General features: G+C 40.3%; 1 protein-coding gene and 1 long non-coding RNA gene across 3 annotated transcripts in view; one reads left to right on the forward strand and one right to left on the reverse strand.

The window, feature by feature from the left end:
* Positions 1-25,317, forward strand: part of LOC139827554 (uncharacterized) — a 125,450-nt gene that overhangs the window by 59,244 nt on the left and 40,889 nt on the right. The window lies entirely within an intron of this gene.
* LOC136100669 (visual pigment-like receptor peropsin) overlaps positions 6,369-25,317 on the reverse strand; it is a 31,159-nt gene continuing 12,210 nt past the window's right edge. Inside the window, exons 3-6 of the mRNA XM_065836013.2 lie at positions 13,929-14,028; positions 11,897-12,001; positions 8,734-8,957; positions 6,369-8,184 (exon numbers count right to left, since the gene is read on the reverse strand). Of these exons, the coding sequence (XP_065692085.1) occupies positions 7,744-8,184; positions 8,734-8,957; positions 11,897-12,001; positions 13,929-14,028 (870 nt within the window). The 3' untranslated portion in view covers positions 6,369-7,743. The remainder of the gene's footprint in view (positions 8,185-8,733; positions 8,958-11,896; positions 12,002-13,928; positions 14,029-25,317) is intronic.

A 25,317-nucleotide genomic window follows, 5' to 3' on the forward strand; every position in this document is an offset into this window, starting at 1 on the left:
CCTCATGTTTCACTATTCCATGGTGATGTTCTGTTTTCATAGTAGGCTGGATGATGAAAAGCAATTGGGAAAAGTTGTGCCTGCTCTTTGCAGCAAGAAATCTTAGTAGAAAGTGTTTTGGTGTTGTATTCACCTGTGCTAACTTTCTGATTGTTGGCTGTGCTCTTCCATATCTGTTGCCAAAGTACCTACCAATAGTGCATATTGGGTACGATATGGTATGTGGCAATAAAACAAGCTCTAAACATGGGGCCTGGAACATGAGATTTCTGTTAGACTGAAAATGTGAAACTAGGGTGCCGTTTCTCCTCAGAATCACAGCAAATCAACAGAGATGTGGGTGGGCACCAGCAACCATTACACAAAGCCAGTGAGTGGGGCATGAGCAAAGAGGGGGTCTAAACTATCTTGAGGAAGACTCAAGCCTGCTAAATACCGTTGCAGCCCAGAAGCTGACAGAGACTTACTCTTCTTAGGTGTGAGTTGTGATTGTCAAGGTTTTCAGCTCCTTTATCTGTAGGCTCCTTTATCTGACTGGTTATTCTAGAGCTCTCCTGGTCTTTCCTCACATCCCTCTAAGAGAGAGTTGCCTTTTCCCACACTTTCTGATCCCAGATGCTCCACCTCTTTTAAAAGCTCTGACTTCTTTCAGAAGCTGAAATGCTTAAGAGCTTCTTGTGAATTTAGCCAAGGTCTAGCAGTGATATTTGTCTCCCAAAGAAAAGATAGCTGGTTCAAGCAGTACTGTAGCTCACCAAAAAGGCAACAGCTCCTCAGACATGGGTCTAATCTGCACTCCCAGCCCATGAAAGCAATTTGCAGGGCAAATATACTGTGCTACACCTCCAGTTCATGCAGGTGTTTGCCTGGTTCAGCTGGATTGTGTCATCCCAGGGAAAAAAGTGAAATTTGAGATAACAATAGCAATTTTACTGTCCTGGTAGACCATTTTCTTTGTCCTTTTATATGTTGTATGGCTGACCTGAGTCTTCCTGACTTGCCAAGGTATTGTTGCACTTTGGTAGTCAGGCGGTGATCAGTGACTTTCACTGAGTTCTACGTTCCCTCCTTTGGACGCCCTGTCCATGCCATCACATTAAGGTACATTATCTTTCCGGGCATGTGTGTTTTTAAGAATGTATAGTGTCTTTCAAAGAATGAGATTGTATCAGTTTTCCCTTGCCATGACTCCAAGGATGGGGAATGGTCTGGTAATGGCTCCCTCAAATTGTGGGGAGATGTGGGTCTCATCTCTGGAGCTGGGACTTAAACTCTCAGATTCTTGAACTGGTCATTTGCCTGGGCTGAGTTTTTTTTCGTATAGTACACATGAGAATGCTGCTATACTTGACCACCTTCCAGCAAAGAAAGCTGAAGACTGGATTGTCAGGTAACACAATATCAATCAAGGATGAGCTAAAGTCTGTTTTCCATTCCCTTTAAATCCACATATAGGCCACACATTATCCCAGGGATTGGCTAGCTTGTTCTCAGATAAATTAGTTTTGTTCTTTTCATAGAGCAGTTTACCAGTGGTGAAAAACATGCTCTGAGTTTACTAAGCTTCTCCCACTTCTCTGTGTGAAGGTTATATGATATGAATCCATTTGAAACTTATCTTGGGTGCATGGTAAGGCTTTGCCAGGTCACATCACTAAGACACACTCATGCTCTCATTTGTGCTACCAAACGTTATTCTTGACTTCATATTTCCTTTTGCAAATACTGCAGTGGATGTGACACACACAGGCAGCTCCTGTTCGAGCAGCTTGCACTGACCTTGTGCTGGACCTGTCTGATGTGCCTCTGGCCACATCTGCACCCTCCAGGACCAGCCCAGCTTTGCTCTTGTGGTGGTTCCTTGCAGCAACCAGGCTGGCTGGCATACAGTGTCAAAAGCTACCGGGGAGTGTCAGATATCAGCAAGGGAGGGTGTTTATTGAAGTGATTTCTGTAAGTCCTTCCACTCCCATTTTACGCGGTTACATCCTATTACGTAAATAAATGTTGTGTGTTTGTTATTCCCAAAAGGCTTTTGTCTCATTCAATGAGCATTGAAGATGATGACTATTGGCACAGACAGCTGGTAGACATTTATTTTTGGATTTTTTTAGTTTTTATCATTCAGTGTGGCCCTGATTTTTGTATTAATAAGGGGATTATTACTTTCCATTAAGTAATTTTCTTATTGTTCTGCGTTCTTATTGTATTACTATTTATTACTTAAATCTTAAATTTATTTTTGTCCTTCTCCTGTGTATCAAGAAGGATGCATACTTTCTTCCTTTTTATGAAGAGCTATTGTTTTATATAGAGATTACAACCTCCAAAAAAATCCAAACCCCAACTCTCAGTACTATGTATTAAATACATATTTGTGCACTCAAAACTGTAGAGAAAAACATAGGCCCAGGTGACAGGCTCCTGTTCTCTCCTGCAGTCACTGCAGTTCACTTAGCTACCTCTCTTAATCTGAATGCGGATATACGAAGTTTTGTAGGAGTCTTCCAGGCACAAAGCATCTTGAAGGATCTGTGTAGATGTATATCAAATAGTACCTTTATTCTTCTGAAGAAGATCTCATTTTCAGCTTTTAGCCTGCTTCATCTTGAATCACAAAACTGCCATTGCAGGAACATATGCTGACCATGAAGACCTCTGAGGTTATTTTTTTTTTTTTTTTACAATTGCACAGTATTGGAGCTTTCCATATACCTAGATCATCAATGCAGGAATGGATTTGGGCCAGCTACTGTGGAGTCTTGGCTTCAGACTACATACTAGACATAACCACATTTGACCCTGCAGGCATCCTCACCTTGGTCTGTAGAGTTCCTGGAGTGCTGGAAAGATCCTTCGCATTTGTTGATGTACTGAGAAGGTTCAGACTCCAACCCTTCCATGATTTGAGAGGTAAGCAGAGGGACACATACAGCCTTGCAAGAGAACGTGGTTTGCCAGGCTGGCTTGTCTCCAGGATAGTTGAAGATACAGACCTGGCAGTATTACCCACCTTTTTTATTATTGACTGGGGTGAGAACATTCACCAGGGTTGAAGGAAAATGATGTTCTTGTCCAGCCATGCCCTCTTGACAGAATTTTGTCTCCGTCTTGTACTCCTAAGGAGTGCCAAACAGCAGAACATGCTTGGATGGATCTCTCTGGTCAGTCTGAGCAGCAAAGAATGAAGGATTTGTAGGAGTGGAGAGAGAACCAGCAATGGGGTGCAAGTCTGAGTAGTTCACATTGTAACAAAGTCACTGTCTAAAGGGAGGTAGAGGGGGACTTCCTGTTTTCTGGTCTCTGCTTCAAGAAATGCTTTTACATGAGTCATTAGATAAAAAGGCATAATAGCACTGAGAACAGGGAGTGGACTGCAGTATGCTATCCCACTCCCTCCAACTACACACTCCAGTTATTCATGTTACCCTTAGAAATGTCAAAGCTATTAAGAAATTTTGCTGTGCATTTCAATGTGCTGACACCCTAAAGGATTTTCAGCTTGGCAAAAAATTCAGCAGAGGAAATGTGGGCCCAAAAGTTTTTCTTGGCATAAATGAACAAATGATAAGTGTAGCTTTTATTTATTATTTTTTTTACTCCCCTAAATGAGAAATGTGGAAATTGAACACAAGTAAGTAGCCCAAGTGAAAGGGTTGGTCAGTGACAGGGATGTTGGTAATCCTCCTGCAAGGCCAAGTTGTACACATGAATATTAATGAATGCCCTTCACGATTAATAACTGCAGTGATTATGATATAATACTGACCTGTTGATGATTATGAATAATATTTGTAATGAGAAGAAATCAAGTAAGAGCTGATGAGATTTTGAAGCACCTGTAAATACATTAATTACATAATCATTAAGAACTCACCTGCTGAGTGTACTAATCAATAGCTAAACAAAACAATTAGCTAACATTTGGAAATTGATATGTAGAGTAGCTAAAGGCAGATTTTAAAGCATGGCTTAAGGGCTTCAACCATTTTGCCAAATGAATTTTATTATATTCAGGCATGTAATTTTTGCTGGAGTGCTTTAATGATGTCAACAGGGCTGTAAGTACAAAAATGGATGATGAACAGCTAGCAGGGATTTTTTTTTGGCTGAGTTTCTTGCATCTAGCAGTGAAACATAGCTTATCTGTCTCAGATTCTGGTGAAACAAGCCAGCAAATGCTGAGAGCATCCTTTGGAAATGGTAGGATTGCTTGGCCTACTGCCTTCTGCCAAACGACGCTACTTAGTTTTAGTGTGCCATACATGAAACCAACCCCAACACTTAAAAGATATCACGATCATGTCCAGGGCTGAGCCAGAGAGACAGAAGGAGCCTATCTGGTGGAGTTTCTACACCAAAGGAAGGAAGACCTGAATATTGTGCTCCACCCACATGACAGGAGACCATTTGGATACTAGTAATAGTCAGAAGAGCTCATTCATGCAGGCTGGCACCAATCCCTTCAATACCCAACACACTGAAACAAGCCTCTGGCAGAGGTAGCAGAAGCAGCAGGTCCTATTTGCCAGCCCATGCTGCCTGTTACCGTGTGCCTTCACACAAGGTGAAGCAGTAGCACTAGGGTGGGATGTCCTCTCTTGTTGAGATGTGACATCTGGCCCTGCCTTTGGCACACCCATTGACTTTTTGCATTAATGTAAAACTATAGCATTTCTAAAGAGAAAGCACTGGGAGCAGGTAGCCCTTTGCTTCGACAAGGTGAGTGGGAGCTCTCTTGTAAGACCATCCCAGATGGGATGGTCCATTGTAAAAGAAAATCCATGTTGTGGGGAGCAGCGAGGTTATGGGGAGGACTAATTTGACTCCAGGACTCCCTATGCTGTTTGCACTGTACTTCGTTCTTGCTGAGTAAAAAGTGTAAAACCCCATCATGTCCCTTCAGCATATTTAAACTGTGTCTAGCCTTGCTGACTGCCTCAAGCCCCTGGGCTCTTTGTTCTTCTCTGACCAGCAGCATGAGCTGGACAGGCAGAGGAACCCATCTGCGGGGGCAGCAGCAGTGACCAGCCTTGTCTGGGCACGTGTGGGACCAGAGACAAGGAGAAGAAACACAGCATGCAGGCAAACTGTTTTACAAATTGATTTGTGTTGATTCAGATGCTTGAAACTCTGAAGAACATTTCCTTACCTGTACTCGAGTGGTAATGGATTCTGGACCTTTTCTTCTGCCTTCAGCCACTTGCTGCTGTCACAGGTGCAGCTACAGGGCACTGGTGCGTTTGGGGTGGAAGCTTTTTAGCCTGAATAACGACAAATGTGCTCTTGCTGTTACCATACCTGGAGCACAAGCTGCTGCCTGCAAAGGCATCCATCCCTCTTTTCCCTTGTGTGACCTGCAAAACCAGATATTCTGGTCTACAGTTATGCAGTCCCATGATATTATTATATGTTCACAAAGAAGAGTAGCCGTAGGCCCTGCAGGAAGGAGGTCTACCGCAGCCTGGCCAAGGCTTGTGCTGTATTGGCTGTTTCCAGTTGTCTGTCAGCAGGTATGCATCCTTTGGCTCCTGGCCTCTTGCTTCCCTGATTATCTCGTTCTCCTCCTCTTATATTTTTCCTCTGCTCCTATTCTGATTCATGTTTTCTACTCCCTCCTCTTCCTCCAGTCTAACGTGACCATATGCACTCAATGGCATACGAACTAGCAGAGATTTCAGCTGGCATGCTCAGTGCAGGAATTTGTGGGTGCTCTTGGAAATGGCCTTGTTGCTGCACCTTCCCCATTGCCTTTTTTACATCTTTCTCTGTCAAGAGTCTGAATCCTGCAGATCAACTACAGTGCAGCAGGGCAAGAATTTTCCCGGTCATCCATAAATTAGTGGAAATACAGACTGAAACCTAGCCTGGCATCTATGGCCTTGGAGCATCTATGGGCAGGTCTGGCACACCTGTCTGGCACACCTATGGCTGCAGGTACCTCTGAGAACCGCAGCCGATGGAGCTGTGTGGCTGTCATCCTCTTTGGAGGAAAACCTGAGCACTGTCGGCAGCAAGAAGGCTCAGTCCAGCGTGGCTACCAAGGCAGATTTTATGCTACATCTAGGAGCTTTCAAAACTGTGTGCCAGCTTTGGCAAACCCAGCCAGGCTTCATCCAGCTGCAACAGGAGTTTGCTCTAAATGATTTAATCTATTTCTGCAGTTATGGTATGCACTTCTATCTGGAAGCAAACTGTTTGCTTGTTTGTTTTTAATTATTTATGGTAATGAAATAGCACCAGTATCTTAAAATTTTCCACAAAAATGAATACTCTTGTAGTTCAGGTCTGTGGCCATGAAAGAAAACATGGTTCCCCAATGTCGCTTATAATGTTTATTTGTTTTTAACTTCAAACACAGGTGATGTTCTCAAAACAAATAAAGCAATGGAGGAAATGAAGGCGGCTCTCTTTGTAACTGTCCCAAGAAACACATCTGGAAAAGCATACTTTTGCAAAACAGCTACAATTTAGCACACCCAGACAGTGAGATTCCAGAAAGTCATAAATAGCAGTGAAGTTAGCAATTAATGTTGTTGGGTTTTTCTTTTCTTCCTTGTTTAGTTTGCAAATGGCACTAAACGAACCCACAATTTCCACAGTTAATCCAGAGACATTTTTACAGAAGTCTCTGATTATGCAGTTAATTTCCAAGATGGGAAATTATGAAGACGTATCTCCTTTGAATCTGTAAAATAAACTGGAATAATTGGATATTATTACATGTGATAGTCTTGCTACCAATTTAAGCCTACAGCTCAACTATTTGAATCAATCTCCTTAGTTGCTACTTAGTTACGTTTACCTAAAAGTCATTTTTTACCCATAGGCAGGTACAAAAACCTTCTTTAGAAGCAGCAGTGAAGTGTTGGATTATGTTTTGTAAATAGGTCTGATGCCACACTTCATCAGTAGTCTTAAAACTGTAGTGTAATTTTTGGTTTCATTGCCTGTACAACATCTTTTGCTCCACCATGTAGAAAAACCACCAGTTTGGAGACAGATCACTAAAATTAAAAGCCAGCTTTCCTGAGTCCTGCTCACTGGGAAGGTCAGGGAAGGAGGTAATAGTTCTGCAGACCAATGAGGAAAAGTATGAAGCCACTGTTCAGACTGCAGCCACTAACAAATGCCAAGATCTACAGCTCCTAGCACCCATGTAGACACACACAGAGTCAGGCACAGGGGATCAGATGCACAACCATGCAGGGACAGGATCTGGGAGCCCGTGGCAGGCACCCATCGGTGCCCGCAGGGAGCAGATGGCTTTGCCTGCCAGTCCACAGCTGTTGGAGCTGCAGCAGCTCCATGGCAGTCTCAGCAGGGCCTGTCTTCTCCTACAGCGCCATGGAAAACTGTCCTCTATGGCTGGGACTCCTGAAGAGCAAAAACCATATTTGGAAATGTAATGTCCTAATTAGTAACATTTGGATAGGGACAGATTAATTATTTATGTTAGCTAATGCCTGCTCTTCACAAGTCATTCCTCCTTTTCCTGCATGAATGTGAAGATCAAATGTTTCTGGCACTGGGTGTTATGCCCACATTGTAATGTGCTTCATGGCTTTTTGTACCTACATAGAAGGAAAATATCACTTTACCATCTGATTTGCTTGAGTTGCATAGTCATCAGTGCTATAGAAAGAAACAGATGGACTGGGAATTAAGAAATCACTCAAGCGCTGATTTGAAGCGCGTCTTCCTGAACACAAAGTGAGTGCATGTGTTAGGTGGCCAAAAAACTTACAGTCTATCACATTCAATATCAGGGTTATTAGATGGTGTATCAAGAATACCAAAATACACTTCCCTGTTTGCTGGAGGTGGGGTATTGGTAGGACTTCCCACCCCAGAATCAGGGCTTGGTGCAGGGTGCATTTCTCCCGCATACTTCTCTTCTTTCTGAGAAGGTTCTTGTTGTTTTTGCTTGAGGTTTTTGAAACGTTTGAGCTTCACAGGGTCCTTGACTTCCTTGGCACAATGGAACAGGATGAAAATGTCCCTCCGAAATTTGGAGCTCATTCCAAAGTAGATAATGGGATTATAGAAGCTGGCAGACTTAGCAAACAAACTGGCAAGGATGCTGGTAAGATTGGGCACAGGGTAACCATAGGCAGACCATATGGAGATGACAGCATATGGTGACCATGCGATAATGAAGGCTGTGCAAATTACAATAGAAACCTAAAAAAACAGAAGAAGAATAGTCTTAAATCTATTCTGGAAGACTACATCAAGGAAACAATACACTGGGAATAGCAGCTTGGATGCTAATTTTGACCTGGTGGTGTGCTTGAGCAATGCCTCATCTAATGGAATGAAAGTAGCTACAGTCTCCTGCATGTTTATATGAATTAAGAGGGTTTTGGGTGGACATAAGTCGATGGTAAATAAATTGAAAGCTCCACTGTAACTTCTGTATATGCTTAGAAGTAAGGTAACTTCTGAAAGAAAAGAGCATATGCCAAACCAAACTTTTGATTTTGGGCAGTATAACCCACTCCAATTATATTTAGGTTATTTTTCACATGTTACATAGCACAAATACTAACCAACTGTTAGGGTAGCAGTTTTAAACAATTCTCATATTCTTCACTGAGTTCAGACTCTGTAACTAGAATTTATAGAGAAATGAAATGTGACTGATACATTCTGTTCTGTTCTAGTTGGGACCAATTTTGGGAAAGACATTTAATTGAGGTAAATTCCACCCAACGTGAAACCCAAACTCACCCTGGTGACGTCCCGCTCCATTCTCCTCTGTCTGTCTGTGGGATCACCCAGTCCTGTTAATGCATGACTTAGCTTGACGGTATTGATAATTGACACATATGAGAAGACCATGACTGTTACAGGTAGGAAAAAACAGCAGATAAAAATTGAGACAATGTAGGACTTGTAAATTGTTGAGAAGTTGGCTTTTGCCCAGTCTATCTCACATGTGCCATACATACGATCTGGAAAACAAAAATAAGTTGGTTAGCATTTTTAGAATATTAATCTGGTTTTGAATGATTAATTTATCCGTTCAAATGCTGTAGTTTTCTTCTTTTGAGCATTAAAGAATGGATTAATCTTTCTGTGGCATAATTTTATACCTAAATAATTTTTCAAGACCAGCTACACTGTAGCAAGTTTTTATGTGTATTATTATTCTGTCCTGTTTAGATTTTCAGTGTAAATTCATAATGCACAAACTGTTGTTTCAGAACAGGAAATCACAATACTTTATTAGAAATAAAATGGGTATTCATTCAACAGGTTTGATATTGACTGTTATCTACCCTTATTTATAATAATTTTCTACGCAGTAACTTCGTAAGATGAGCATAACAAGCAATTGTAAAGAGACATATGCTAAATGTAAAAAGTCACTACTTAATAAAATAGGAAATAAAAATCTTGAGGGTTTTTTAGTAGAAACAAAAAAGCAACAAAATTTTTACTGTAGAAAAAGCCATGAGATCAAACCAATACACCTAATGATAAAGATTATGGGAACATGAAACATAAATACTTAGGGAGATATGAGACCCTTTGCTTAATGAGAAGCATACAGTTCTACAACTACAAAGGAGCTGCAGGCTCTTAAAAATGAGTTTAGGCAGATTGCAGAATTTGCAACTAGTGGGATTCACAAAAGGACACCAGCTGGTTGGGAACTAAAGGGCAATGGGAATAAGGTCCAGTCTCTGCTTAAATACTTTTATGAAAAACAGTTGACTTCTTTAGACTCTCTAATGTGTTTGCAAATGTATCCTCATATAAAACTTGAATTTGATAGCATTAGAAGTTTTCTATAGATTGTGAATCGTTGTTTTTTTCTTTTCCAGTGGAAAAAGCTGGGGTTTTTTTCTGACAGCTATGGCAGCAAATCTAATTATAAATAAATGAAGCATGAACCAAAATTATGTAAGTCAAGTATTAACAAGTCCTGGAGATACGATACAGGTGAAGCCTGCATGATTTAGTAACTGATCTCTCCCTGACATCCAGTGATAAATCTGGAGAAAAAAAAAATGCCCTTAATTCCTCGCAGGTGATAGGAGGTTTGAACAGGATGAATTAAAGGAGCAAAAGATTAAAATCTCCTTTGTGATTTTCATCAAAAAGAGCTCAGTATTTTTAACACCAAAAGCTTTAGCTGTTGCTGTCTGGATGTGTTCAGTAACAGAAACAGATTTTTGTCTCCTTTGCCTTTTTCATCAGTAGACCCTAAGTTTCAAAGAGATAACTATAAAAGCTGGCTTAATTCCAGGTTTCTGGTTTGTGAAATTTTTGACTGAAAAAAGAAAGCAGCCGCCAGGTGACATGAAAAGAAAATTCTGCAGGTTTTCTGTGAGTCAGAATTCAGAGCTGTGTTTTCTCCTACTGCAGAGACCCTAGCAAGTGGCATTTTCAAAAATCAGTGGGGTCCTTGGGGACCCCTGCAGCTGCTGGGAAGAAGTGAGAGGTCCGAGGCAGCCAGGTGTAACGTGTTTTGTTCTGCCAGCACCTGCTGCATGCTCCACTGCCAGACTTGCCATTGCTGGGCTCCCACATCTCCACAGGTGCCCTCCATGGAAATGTGTTTAGAGTGAGCCCAGGAACCTGAAACTGCTATGATTCTCAGTAGGAAAGACTGCTTCTAGAAGCGGTCTTGAAGACCTTTGTCAAGGAATTGAATCCGGAGTACAAACAGGACCCATAGAGGCACTTGGACGCCCAAGACACTGCAAGACAGTGATGCCCAAGAAGTTCTTTGCTCCAGGCAAAGGCCAAAAATGGTCATCAGAGATTGTTCCACAAATGGAGAGCTAATAACATTAATGTAAAAAAGAAAACACAGATAGCCAGAAGATAGAAAGAAAATGAGCAGTCCAAACGCCCCAAGTTTATAGCATATCCAGAATGCAAAAACATGACATAAAATTAGAACAGTCTAGTAAAGAGTTTGTTTTTGATTCAGATAAAAGATCCATTGAGCCTAATAGGCTGGCAGCATTTTGGTTTGGGAAGAAGACTTAACCAATCATAGAAATGGATACTTTTCTCACATGCTTATTTCAAGGGTCCAGAAATACCTCAAAGCTTATTTATTTAATAAGTAAGAGGATATATTCACATAGCTGCTTTAATAAGTCTTCATAGATCTAATGACTTCTAAAAGGATGCAGATGCCTACAGGATCCAGGCAGATAAGCACTGGACAATTTCAGTTGTTAGGACTCTTGTATCATTAACACTTGTTCCTAGAGATTTGTTTTGTTGAATTTTTTGAGCCTTAGTTTGAGACAATTTCTCCAACTTTTTCCTATGAAGAAATTTTCTGGTGTGGGAATATCCCTTAACTACTGAATTTTCACAGCATCCCCTATTCAAAATTTTTCCTTTCCCCCACTCACCTCCTTTTTTGCTATGGCCTTGTCTTGCACCCTAATAACTTCTTGGACTGACAAACTTTCTGGTATCTTTTTCTTCTTCTGCTATGTTAGTTTTCATATTTTCAACAAACTGTTTCATCAAATCTTTTTGGCTTGTCTAATAGTTTCAAGTTTAACTTGCTGGAACTTGTGTTCTTTTCTAGCTTCCTAATCTTGACAGTTTTTGAAGTATGTCTTTTGATAGTTTCCTTTATCTCCTTACTTAATGATGCCAAATATTTCTAGCCCCTCTTTTTTTCATAGATAATATGCACTTGGTCCAAGTCTTTCCTGTGGTATCTTCAAATAAATCTCTTTATAGCTGATACCAAAGCAGGCAACACTCTGCGTGTACGTCATGCATGATGAATGATTTTCTCAGTGCAACTGATAATTGGTCTGGTTTATCACAAACAGCAAAAAAGAAAAGTAAGTATCTTTGTTAAATTAAGGAGAGAGGTGCCAAATAACTATAACTGAAAGGTACCTGTTACCTGTATAACTGCCCCAGCCAAGTAATGGAGCTGCTGACCAGAAGAAAGCTGCTATCCAGATGAGAACCAGAGCCACCGTCATACTGCTGTTGCTGATGCAGTGGCCTAAAATGGCATGGTTTAGTTAGAAAATAATATCTAGAAAGGCAAGCATATCTCTGAAATCTAAATGCACTCATATCAACAGCTAATATGGAAAATATAGTTATTTAAAAGAATAATATATAGAGAAAAAATGCGTCTTCATAAGAAAAGCTTAAATTTGAAAGCATCTGTCAGGCTTGTGTTCAAGATCATTTGTGAACAGTGGAAATTAATGACTTCTAAGTGAAATACAGCATGTTTGTTGAGCACTACAAAATTGGCAAATTCTTAGTTAGAGTTATGTTTTGCAATTTTGTAAAAAACATGAAACAGTTAGTTGTATGTTAAGTTTTACATAGAAACAAATAAGTCTAAATTCAGAGGATTTTCTTATTCATTTCAAGATTTTCCCTGTTAAACAGGAGAGAATATATTAGATGCTCAAACTACATTAGCCATTCTGTACAAATTATTTAATCTGTCCTGCTGTTGCCATACATTGCAGTTATTTCTGCATTTACATGGGAAATATTTATGCATCCACCAATCTCTTCCTCAACATTTCTGTAAATTTAAATTGGGTGCTTGCTCAGATTTCCTCAAGAGGCAAACATAAATTATGCACACCCTCAGATGAACATGATACAGCTTTGCAGAAGAGAAATGTGGATTTTAAATATGACTTCATAGTATTAAATGAATACAAGATATAGAATACATCACAGCCAAATTCTAGCAGCTCCAACAGCAGTTTGTGTTGGAAATGAACTTCAACAAATCTATCAATTACAACAAACTGCTAAAGAACTTCCTGTGAAAAGAAGACTGCCCTGCAGCTTTTTTTTTCATAGCTAATACTGCTAATGCAATTAGAGAGAAAAAAAACACATGATGCATCCAGTGTACTTATGCATGCTTTACCTGCAGACATTAATAGGTTTCTGCCTGAAAGTTGGTGCAAGCCAGTCATAAAAAAGGCAGGAAAATTGATAATACATTTTCTATGGATGGGTAATAGGAAAACTAGGGAGAATTTGTGGAAGATGTAGGCATGAAGAAAAGAGATTACATAATGTTCCTAGTGGAAGTCAAAGTTTTCAGCAGACAGGAGATCCAGGATGAATGATAAGGAAGAGTTTCTACTGATCCAAACAACCAAAACCAAAATCAAACCAAACACAACACAAACCCAGAAAGAGAGTGTTTAAAAGGTTTTTAGCACTGGAGACAGTACTGAATAGTGGGTGGTTGAGATATTCAGGTTACAGATCAACAGGGCAATAGAGAAGTGCGGGTGTGGGGCTGTGGTGATGATGCTTTGCAGACCTGGGAGACAGACAGGCAACAGGGACCATCTGGGCAGAGTCAGGTCATGGTCAATTCTGGGGACAGTGGGAATAATTTTCATGTCCCATGATGTGAATCTGTCCACTGAGGGGAGGCTGGAGAGACATGTGGGGATGGGAGGCTGTGCAGTGCTACAAAAGCTGGAAGCAAGATGCACAGACTGAATGTTCCCAGTGCCATCTAAAGCCTGATGCCTGCTGCGCAGCCTTTTGAACCAAGGATCTTATCAATGACTGGAAACTTCCCAAACAAACATCATCTCACAGAAGATGAAATTAATTTCTTTCATTGAGATCCAGACAACAATGCATGCATCACTTCGGAGTAATTTAATTTGCATTTTGAGGAATACAATGGGTCAGCAGGATCTGTTGTATCTTTGGTGCAAGGGTGAATTTAATCCATGGTGACCAAAGTGTACTAGTAATGATTTGGCTTTTATTGGCATTAACCCTGAAGGATTCTCTGCAAACATGTTTGTAATATGAATGACTGTGTCACGTTCTGGTTTTCAATGCATCTAACCTATATTTGATATAGCCTGTGACAGATCTGCACCAGGTTCAGTGAAGGCAGAACTGGACCTGCCTTTATTCCTTACCTCTCTCAGGATGGCAGCCTTTGATGTAGCGAGTCACACTGATTACCGTGAGGGTATTAATGCTAGCCAGGCCAAAGAGAAGTGTCAGGAAGCCATCGACCTGAAAAACAAAGCAGTGCAGCATGTTCTCTTACTGTAGTGAGCTGAAGAGGAAAAGAACCATGAGGATTACTCCTGTCATTTTCATGTTAGTGTTCTTGAAAGTTTTTCCAGAAACCGAACTAGCAGGGAAATATAAAATGTCAGGTGCAGTTATCTTCTATAGGATCAGTGAGCAAGTAATGTTCAAAATTATATAAGTGCTCTGTCATGTACATAAAATAAATAAGGAAGCACGGCTGTACATCTATGCTTTCCTGAAATGACTTGCCAAATGAAGGAGAAAAATGTTAAACTGAAAAGACAAAAAGCCCTGAACAGGCAAAAATGCACTGAATGCAGCTGCCCTTCTTAGACAGAGCAAATGTGCAAACTGAACCCATGAATTTCAGATCAAAGAGGGAAGACCATGGGAGGTGATGGGCTTGGCTGACTGAGAAAAGCTTTTTAAAAAAAGTAAATAATCCACAGCTAAATCATTCAAGTAGATTGTGTCTCAACGCTGGTGCTGCTGATTGCGTGCTATTTATTAAGCCTGGATCCTCACCACCTCCGAGTGACGCCGGCAGAGACGTACAGCTGTGTAGGCTCCCACTGACATCAGCGTTTCAGCAAAATATGCACAGGATGGTTAAAATTCTGCAAGTTTCACTTGTGGGTATGGGAAGGAAGTTGCTGCTGACTGTTGTGGAGATGGTTGTAGCCATCTGCTAGGGAGCACTGTATGGCTGGGAAATGATCCAGGCAAAAAGCTGAAGGCAGTCCTTTTTTTGAAAGCTTGCGAAGATACACCAAACTGGCCAGAGCAGAGGAGCTCTTGGAGGTGCCAGTTTTACACCAAGTGAAGCAGGAATATTAAACAAGTGTCTCTGGACTGTCACTTGGCATTCAAGTGGTAAAATTATCAGTGGAGAGGCACGTCATTATTCTACCAGAACAAAATGTCTTTGTGTGAATGGGCATGACTCCCTTGGAATTCAGTTTATCCCAGCACTGAATGTGGGGCTTTAATCCAGGCTTAAAGCTGAGACCATGGCAGATTGTATAAATTAAATTGGGTGAAGGGTTAGGAAAGGGCAGCTTCATAATTTCTTTTACTGGTGTTTCTCCTTGACACCAATACCCCTATGTATTACACACTATATTCTTCTTAATGCCAACTTTGACAGACTCAACACATTTTAAACACATGAGACTTGATACTACAGCAATCTACATCCACGTATGCTCGACTTACAATCAGCTCATGCTTGGTGAAGAAACGCAACCATTTCTACACCAGAAAACAGACTTCCTTGGATGTCTCTGCCACTTCCTAGAAGCTGCAGCTGGTTGAATTTGGCCCACTGTGCACTGTGGAAATTAGTGAAATACCTGGGTATGCAAATGTGCTATGCATTTCATCAGTCCCTTATTGGTGCAAACAGCTGCCACTTCTCCATTTGCTCTAACAGTGCTTCATAAATGCAGAAAACAGTGTGGCCAAGGGCTACTGAGAAATGATGCTGCATAAGCTTAAGCAATTTAATTAGTTATTAGATTAGAAAAGAAGAAGTATTTCAGCAATGATGCAAATAGACACTTTGAAATTAAGTCTAAAGAGCTGTGCAACTGAATACTGAAGTAGTAAGACAAACTTGTTAGTTTGCATCACAGTTAGCCCTCCTATGCTGAAACCAGCTGAGTTTTTCTGAAATACATTGATGTACGTTTTATCACTTGCAGATGTCACCTTTATTCTCCCATCTCCCTTCCCTCTTGCCAGAAAAAAGAGAGACAATTGTATGAAGTGATCAGTTGAAACAGCCTTTGAACACACTAACCGGGGGGGAAGTGGATCTAAAAATACACTCCTGTCCTTTACCATTGAAGATGGAACTCTGTCACCATACGAAAAAACAAGCCAAAATATTTTCTTTGGAGTGATACCTTGCAAAAGAAAAAAAAAAAAAAAAAAAAGGTTTACCTATATCAACATCATTCATAGGACCATGCCATTGTCTGTGCCATGTCTCATTTTCATACTATTTTGTAACAGCATTTCAGCAGATCAAAATACTGTTGATTCTGCTAGTGTGGAGGCTACCATCAGAGATTTAACCAGGGCCGTACGGTTAGTAAGTGGCTGAAGTGGCAGCAGTCTCCCAGAGGAGGGTGTGCTCACTGCCCTGTGCCAGCCACAGGCACAGCGGTTCAGGAACAAGTGACAGGGTGAAATGCCAAGGAGGGGAGGGAGCTACGGGAGTGACAAGAAGTGCTGGGATGAAATGAATAAAGGGGGTAAATGAGATGGTTCTCAAGCTGCAGAACAGCCTGTACAGAGGCCATGGTATCTGGAATATTAAGACATGGCAGAGCATCCGACAGGTTTAGGGCTGCTTTGGGAATACAGTTCTCAATGCAGTATTGTCCCTGCCAAACTTCTATCAGCGAGTTAGCTCTTGAGCTATGCATACATCATTTCCCAGCAAGTCTATCAATTCTGCAATACATTTATATTGGTGTCACCTAGACATATGTCTTCAGAAGAGAACGAATGATCTTACTCTAGCTGCAGCCAACGTACTTCAAACATACACTTGCCAGATATGGAAGAAAGATATCTGCTACTACTTCTGCTCCTGAACAGACAACACTGGCTGTAGGCAGCAACCAAAGTGACTGCTTGGAACCCAAAGTAGTTAGCAGCAGAAAAACTGCTTTGGCACAGTACTGATTCCTATAGGCAGAAATATTAATATAAGCGAGTAACAAAAATACATGATATTTTCAGTTTTCTGCATATTTAAAGATATATGGAATGACAACCAAGGAAATACTAGAATAGTAGATAATATTTAATTACTTTGAAAGATCGATGTTCTTTGTCTTCCTTGGTTCTGTTTTTCCTTTTCTTTTATCCTACCCCCTCAGCCAGGTCCCTCTTTCCACAGTCATAATATTTCTTCCCTTTTTGTGTAATGCAATTTTTGTCCTTCATACTATTAATTACAATCAAATAACAGCAGCATTAATAAGCAATAGTGAATTCTGACATAAACACAAAGTTGATTGTGTGGTAATTTTGATCCACCAGCTTTCCTTTTTATTCATTAAGAAACAGAAGTAGATTAGCAGTTTTAAAAGCTTTTCTCTCAGTGCTATACTGATATTACTCCCTTGGCTATATAAATATTCACAGAACTCACTCATTATCTTTATGTTGCCTGGAAGCTAAGACAGAACTGAAAAAATGGCTGTGATTTTTCTGCGTTGTACTTATGCTTGATGGTAAATCTCACTAATGTTCTCGGTGTACTATTTACAACCCACAATACATAAACCTCCTACTGCATGCAAATCCATTTCTTAAACTTTGCTTCAACGCAGGGAGAGTCAGAAATCCCCGGTGCACTATGAAATGTGCAGCTATGAGCTTGGGTATCCCCCCCTTTTACTACTTATGCATCCCTACTGAATTCATAAGAGTTGTCTTCATTTAAAGTAGAAAGAGTGAAATATAACCTATTGTTCTTATTATTGGATTATTCAATGTTTAATGGTTTGAAACCAGACTGCCAAAATAGCTATTTCATTTCAATTTAGGCTGAAACACTGATCTCACCAGCCAGAAAGGCTGTATCGCTCCCTCCTCTGGCAAACTGGTGAATCTGTTGCAATTTCCTGAAGCCAATTTGTTTTCTTTCAGAATCACATTGTCCTGCTTTTATCGTCTATTAAATATGAAATAGTGAATATGCAAAGAAAAATATAAACTTTAAACAGGGATTGATAAAAGCAACAAACTTTCTTCATCCTTAGACAAAAAAGCACCTAAATCAGTCCTTAATTTAAAATTTTCAAAGAGTTTGCAGTAAGTGAGAAAATATTCCACTCATGTCTGACGACAACATATTCTCCCATCTCTCCAATATATCAATAATGTGTCAACCAGACTATAGTAACTCTTCTGTCAAAAGGAAGAACCAAGGTACATAATCAAAATCAGTCTTCACAGGAGACTTCTTAAAACTCCCAATTCATAGTGTTTGTAAAGCACTCAAATTGTTTAACATTTACTACAATATAGGAAGGAGACTTACCACAGTTTACACAACATCTTTTGCTCATATGACATTGCTCAGCTATGGTTGCATTCTGCCTTTTAAAATGTCTCAGCAGGCTTGAAAGGGTAACTGTTCTTATAGTGATTGCATTAACCTGAGCCATTATAGGTCTCTGACATAACACTTCATTTACTAAAAAACAAGGAAAACTGATATACTACAGGACTAGATAGTTTAAGCCAGTAAGTGAGAGCATCAGACACTCAGTACTTTTCATTCACCAAGTGATTAAATCTGTCTGTTGGTGTTATATATTTTAAACATAGGAAAAATATATGAATGCAATATTTAGGCTATACAATTCTGTGTACAGATATGTAATTATACTAACTATGCTATATAGTTAAATGTATACTTAGTGCCAGCTATTTATATACGCAGGTCAGGTTTTGGCTTTCATAATGTTATGGAATCCAGAATAAATCTACTTGTTTGCTTTGTAGTTGTTTTAGGCTTATATACTCACTCAAGTGAGATTCAACATATACTTACTTTGGGCTGACTTTCAGCTATTATAGTTGTAACCCTCTCAGGTCACAATTTATACTCATACTAGTACATGTCCCTACTGATAAGCACAATTATGAACGTAACAACCTCACTAAGTGCACATCATTTAACAAAGAGACAGAAGTTTCTTTCAGAGATCCTTATCTGGCCTCATCGGAATATAACCTTACTTCGAGTACCCCATCTCCGCATGCTTGGAAACATCTGCTTCCTAGCTCTGGGTTGATGCCATGGGACCATGGCAGGTTTCGTGTCTCTCCTGTTCATCCATGAAGCTACCAAGCACGTAGCTCATAACATTTGATAATCCAGATACAGTGAAAAGATTCCCATCTTCAGGTTAAACACTGTATTACCATTGTCTTTCTGTGAATTACTGTACAGGAAAATTAAGAAGCACTAGATAGCATTGCCTTCTGGGAACTTCTGTGCTATGCTGTGTAAAACTCTTTTCAGTGGGCCTGAGCCAAAACTCCTCTCCACTTCGGTGATGTTAATTCAGAACTTGCTTGTTCATTGCTAGCAACGTGATTAATATAAAGAAACAAACACACAGACAGATAAAAGAGGAAAATGGCCTCATGAGTCACCCATCTCATCTTTACATTTCCACAGAAAGCAAGACTTGGCTGGGGGGACAGTGGTGATCCAACCCTAGTTACTGAGATTCATTAACATCAGACTAAAGTCACGCTTTTATTTTCAAAGCAAAAAAATACAATCTTTGTCTTTCAGAATATTATGGTAAATGTTTTTGTAGTCCTACACATGTCTCAAGGGAAGCAGAGGTCCCACAGACTGTTCACAGGCTCTGCCAGGACAGCACAGAGATTACAAGTGACCCTCCACATTCTCCAAAATAGAACTGTCTGTGCTGTTTCCCAGCAAAAAGGAATCTGCTTCTGTACACACCGTTAGGTTAATACAAGGTCATCTCAGCTCCTGGGCACAAGGCAGGGCAGGTTAATAATGCTAGTTAATAGTACTAGTTCAGCCACTCCTAAAGTGGCCAAGACGAGAATATGCTACGTCCCTGAAAGCCTGAAAAAGATTCATGGCTACTAGGGGATCTACTCCTAGTTGATACTCTTAGTTCCTCTGGATCATGTCCCAAAATAACGAAAGAAACATAAAATGACTGATTTATCCCAAGAAAATGCTTATAGGTCTAAAATGGATATGGACTGTAAGGGTCTTCACATCACAATTGCGTGTGATAAGCTGGACCTAACACCTCCTAACAGGAGCCCATAGAAAGCCTGAAAGTGTAAAAGATATGGGCCATTCCTGGCCTTAAAAAGCCAAGAAATCTGGAAAGCCACCAATTGCAATGTCATCCCTTTGTTAGGGACAGTGGTGTGGAAAAACTGGATGTCATGTGTCATGTCATATGTATGTCACATGTCATATACAGCCATTGCAAGCAAAGGTCATCTTCTCATTGATTCAATCAGGACAGGATGAGGATCAGGGTCAGGACCTGAGTACAAACTGCTTCCTACACACTAGTGGTGTATCAACTTAATGGAATACATATTTATAGAATAGAAGATAGCTAAATATGAGGTAGGACTATTTAAGATACTTGCAGATATTACCAGAAAGAATTTTAAATTTCGTATGAAATTTTGCTTAAAAGTCAGTGAGAAGATGTGGCACATAGGGAGGAGACAGAAGAATACAAATTGTTCAGCCCCATGGTGAGAAGATCATGAATAATGAAGGTAAGTCATGAACAGCATTTTTTGAGTGAAGACATTTAATCTCTTAGAAACACACATTAGCACAGAATAAAGAGGGAGGCTGCTATTTTCCACATAAGCAAACAAGAAAAGGATGTTTCAAGGCCCTCTGAGAGAAACCTAGTGCAGGAGTTAAAATTTAGGCTTTGGAAAATCCTGTCTCTGTAGGAGCACTATCAGACAATGAATGCCCTTTTTGGGCAGCAGTGTGTGGTTTGCAGTGCTTGGGTGGCATGGGCTGGGCGACATCAGACTTGTTAAACAGGAAAATAGATAGTTTGAGCATTCACAATTTTTCAAGTACCCAAAATAAAACTTCCTTAATTTGTTGCAATTGGCTACAAAAATTCTCATTTACAGGAAAATGAGGAAAAATTCATGGCTAATGAAAATGGCTGTAGCTTCCCTGAAGTCCCATTAGTTCATTAGTTACACTGAAATGATCTTCTATGTTGCTAATGATTTTGTTTGTGCAAAAGCACCATTTTTCTTCCCTTCTCTCCAGATGAAGTATTTTTCTCATTAAAAATTAGCTCACAGATGTCTACATGAGTTGCTTTTACCTCTTTGACTGCAATGTGCACACTCTTCAGATAATATCAAGGAGGACCAGAAATAAAGAAATGGGGAAGACTAATATCTCCACAACTTAATATTTTTTCAGTATCCAAGTCTCATTTATTCAAGTAAAAAAAGGACAAGGATATATTCCAGTGTTTATAATATTCGAGACATCAAATTTGCTCAGAAACGCATCTGGGAGAGGAAAATTTGTGTAGCACAGCATGTAAAGTAAAGGGCACTCTTTTTTTTTTTTTAAATTTGCTTTATAGATTGGTCTCCACATTCTACCTTTCACAGTGAATCAGCATGTTAGGGTGAGGTGAATACAAGGCTAATGTTACAGAGATTTTCCTCAGCACCTTTAACACCTGTTCTATCTGTTAATGCTCTTAGTGCCAGTTCCATGATTTGACTTTGGATTATTTTCATCCTACTGAAATGTCAGAAATGATAAAGTATATATAAGTAAAATCCCAGCAATATCACACCACAGTACTGTGTTAAGGTAGTTGATAACTATTTTTCACTCCTTTTCTGTGTTTGGTTCAATTTATTTTAACATCTTATAGGTAGACAGCTGAACATTTTTCAGCTAAGCAGACATTAGACCACATTCCTGTGCTATTATGATTTAAGGAAACAAAAACCAAAACCAAACCTGTTTTCTTCTGTCCCAGCCTCACTCTTAGAGATACATGCTTGGACACTGGGATATACAGTGACATTGCAAGATTTTTTACACCAAGCAAGGTTGGCTAGCTCAGTCTTTGGATGGGAAACCTCTGCCAAAGTTAGACACTGCAGAAACCTGTGCTGAGGATGAAGGTTCCCCTGTGCACAAGCATTAGTGAACTCGAGGTGCATCCGTACATATGGTTCCCAACAGGGAGACAGTGGAGGAAAAACATGGAAGAACATTCACGTGCTCTCACATGTGGGCAAGAGCAATAACAGCAACCATCACTAGATTTCCCCACAGCCAGCTAGGAGGGAGGGTGGGCAGGAGCAAATCTTTATCCTCCTTGATGGATGTTGCGAGGGGTAAAGATGACCAGCTTGTGGATTTGTCTGGGGCTTATGAATGAGAGCTCTGTGGTGAGTAGGCTGCTCACATGGACAGCTGCTGGGGAGAATGAGAGGCAGAGGTGGGGGTGAGACATGTATGCAAGGGGTGCTTGTTACATATGGGGTGAGTTGAAAGTCAGATGATTTTGTGAAGGAAAAAATGAATGGATGATGGAGCAGTGCGAATGGGTGGTTGTGCTGGAAGAAGTTCAATGAAGAATGCATACAGATACTTCAGTAATTTTGCAGGTATTGGGAAGGAAGGAGAAAGGAAGCCTGAGAACTTTCATTTTGGTCCTTTCCATCTGCCATTGCTTTTATTACTTGGTCATGCTAACTGCTGAGCCACCACTGCTCAGTCGTCTCACCCAGAACATGAGGGAACACCATACCACACACAGTAATATGTAAACACTATCTTGGCATTTACAACTACATAAAATCCCAAACTGAGTCAACAGAGTCAACAGTCTAGCTAAGTCCACAATTTGTTGGTTCTATCAGTTATATTAAATGGATAGAAATCAATGTCCTTCAAAACTACTCTATAAGAAAACATACATGTCTTTATGGTCTTTGATATATCAGACATTCTCCTGAACATTCTGTTAAAAAAAGAAGGTATTAGTCTTCTGTTTCCTCCTCAGAAAAGATTTAGCAATGTTTTCCAATCTGTGTATAGGAAAAGAGATAAATGTGTGTTCTGAGGAAGCAAAAGCCATAAATAATATATAAAATAATTTAATCAAGATTACAAGTCCTCCGCTCAAAACTTCTGAAGAGACCCCATGTGTTTTCAGCTTTATTGATCTCAGAATTTCCTACTATTGCAATTTTCCTTTTGTTGTTTCAGATCCCACCTCTAATTTTTACAAAAGATGGACATTATTACTTCTCAGAAACATCATACTAGACCTCTAACATTTAATAACACCGAAAATGCTGGATTTTTTTAAGTGTCAGCAAGAAGCAGTGATTGAAAGCTGAATCTACAAGAGGGAGTAAGGGCCACTGTGCTCAGCTTTGCAGGGCTGCAGCTCTGGTTGCTTGCCTGGTGCAAGGGCAGTCGTGCCTCTGAGTGCTTCTCCTAGACTGGACATGGCAAAAGCTAGTGGACAAATGAGCAGCCAAGAGAACAAGGCGAGGGGCTTATCTGACCTCCCTTTTGATTTTTAATGCCTTACTGTAGGCTGCAAAATATTAGAATGGCTTGGTATTCACAGCCATATCCTTCCCTTAACTGTGTAAGACCTTTCAAAAATCAAACAGCGTCACTGTGAAAAGCAGAAGGATTGCTGATCCATTTCTCTCTTTTCCCCCATGGACGGTGTGGGAGAGCTGGATTCACTTTTCTCCATCCAAAGGTTCTCAGATCCACATTCCCTGCCTAGGAACATAAGCCTGAAGACTATTCATCATACTGTGACACTCCACTGTCCTTAGAGCAAATAAATACCAGGGCCGGAGATAAAGACAAATTCCCTGCGTGAGTGGTCAGGCTCTCACTGGAAGGAGAGGAACCCTCGTTGTCCAACAGCACTGTTGAAGCAGAGCTATTGCACATTCAGACCTTCTTAGAGATCCCTGTTTTTCTGGGATTTCAGCTGGCAACTTGATCAGCTACATCACCACAATTTGGAAAAGTCCATTAAAGTGTAAGAAACCTCAGATATTTCCATGGTTTACATCATTCCCAATGCACACACACTTATTCTGTCACTTGTGGAACATTTTGGACTTCCCAGCCACGCCATGACCTTTCAGAGTGCACATATGCCACAGGTCTGGTGCCATTAGGCAAGCTCTGCACAAATGAATTAGGGATAACTCAGTAAAACAATACATGCATGCAAGCTGGGCTCACTGCTGCTCACTGCATCACCAGTTGCTTCTGTCCAGGGTATACCAGGCAAAAATACCCTATAAAACATTAAGCAGTGCAGGGTTCCAGGTTTGCTTACTGCTCTGTAGCAAACCCAGCCACAGGGCGAGACAGTCAACTCTCCTCTCCAATTCCCCTCCATAGCTTTATTACTCTACACAACACAAAGCAGCTTCAGCAAAAGAGGGTAAGGGCAGGCCTTTCCAGGCTGGGCCTTGTTGGGATGGTGAGGGCAGGGTGCAGGGACAGAGGCAATGTGGGCTGAATCCTGTCAGAGAGGCTACTGTCCTGCTCGCTGATACCTCAAAGCTGAACATATTTTTTTTGGTTCCTCCTGAAGGCTCCTTCTGTGCAGAGCCAGATCTGCTGGGGATGCTTTGGCACCATCTGGCTGGCCAGATGGACCAAATCTACCTAGACTGATAGTGAGATAAGTGCATCTGTGCTAATAGTGGCAGTCAGCATGTCAGTGGTAGTGGGTATATTTGTGACAGTACAATGACCTGGAGATAACTACCTTGTGCTCTGTTGTGCACAGCTGACACACTAACAGTCAGAAATAAGTAACTTTTTTAAAAGAAGCCTATACCAACAGAGTGAGCATATTATAAGAGCAGTCAATTTTTTTTTACACTTGTAGCAAAATTATTATGTATTTATAATGTCAAAACAACCAAACTGTACTCTCAAAAAAACAACCAAACAAAAAATTCCAACAACAACAAAAAACACACAATCCTCCCCAAGAAACAAAAAACAAACAAACCAACCAAACAAAATAGTTTAGAAGAGTTAACTAGTGAAAATAAGTTTAAACTGAAGTATGAGTATGATGAAGGATTTCAAATTCCAAGGCACCCCACAGCCCATCCTTGGTTCCTTACATGGCTACAATGAACCTACACGGATCAGATAAGTTATAGTCCTTCCCCTATATTTAAAGACTTCTTGAAGCCTACATCTTTTGTATTCACCACTAGCAGATACAAGAAAAGCTTTCTGTTGGTTGATTAATAAGGTTTAGAAGAAACTGTATTGTTTACCTGCAAAGAATTTATATTTCCTTCGTACATGTAAGAACATTTGTGCACAATGTTATTTATAGGTTTCAGTGCAACTTCTGATTCAGCAGAACGTGCAAATAAAAAGCACTTGGGAAGGACAAAAGCATATCCTGAGGTAGGTTTTCGCAGAAAAGATGGTCAGTGGGGGAGCTGGCTTACATTCCTTAACCTAAACTTTACTATATGAACTAGTTTACTTACTGATAGTATTACCAAAGGCTAAAAAATGAATGTGCTAGGAACTGGCTGTCCTGCTTCTGTCCAGCAGGACTGAGACACGGTGGTAGAGCAGGGAAAGGATAAAAAAGACGTGAAAGCAGAGTCTAAAAGCCACCCTTGGAAAACCACTTCTGTACA

Source organism: Patagioenas fasciata, chromosome 3 (genome assembly GCF_037038585.1).
Source record: "Patagioenas fasciata isolate bPatFas1 chromosome 3, bPatFas1.hap1, whole genome shotgun sequence".
Lineage (NCBI taxonomy): Eukaryota > Metazoa > Chordata > Aves > Columbiformes > Columbidae > Patagioenas > Patagioenas fasciata.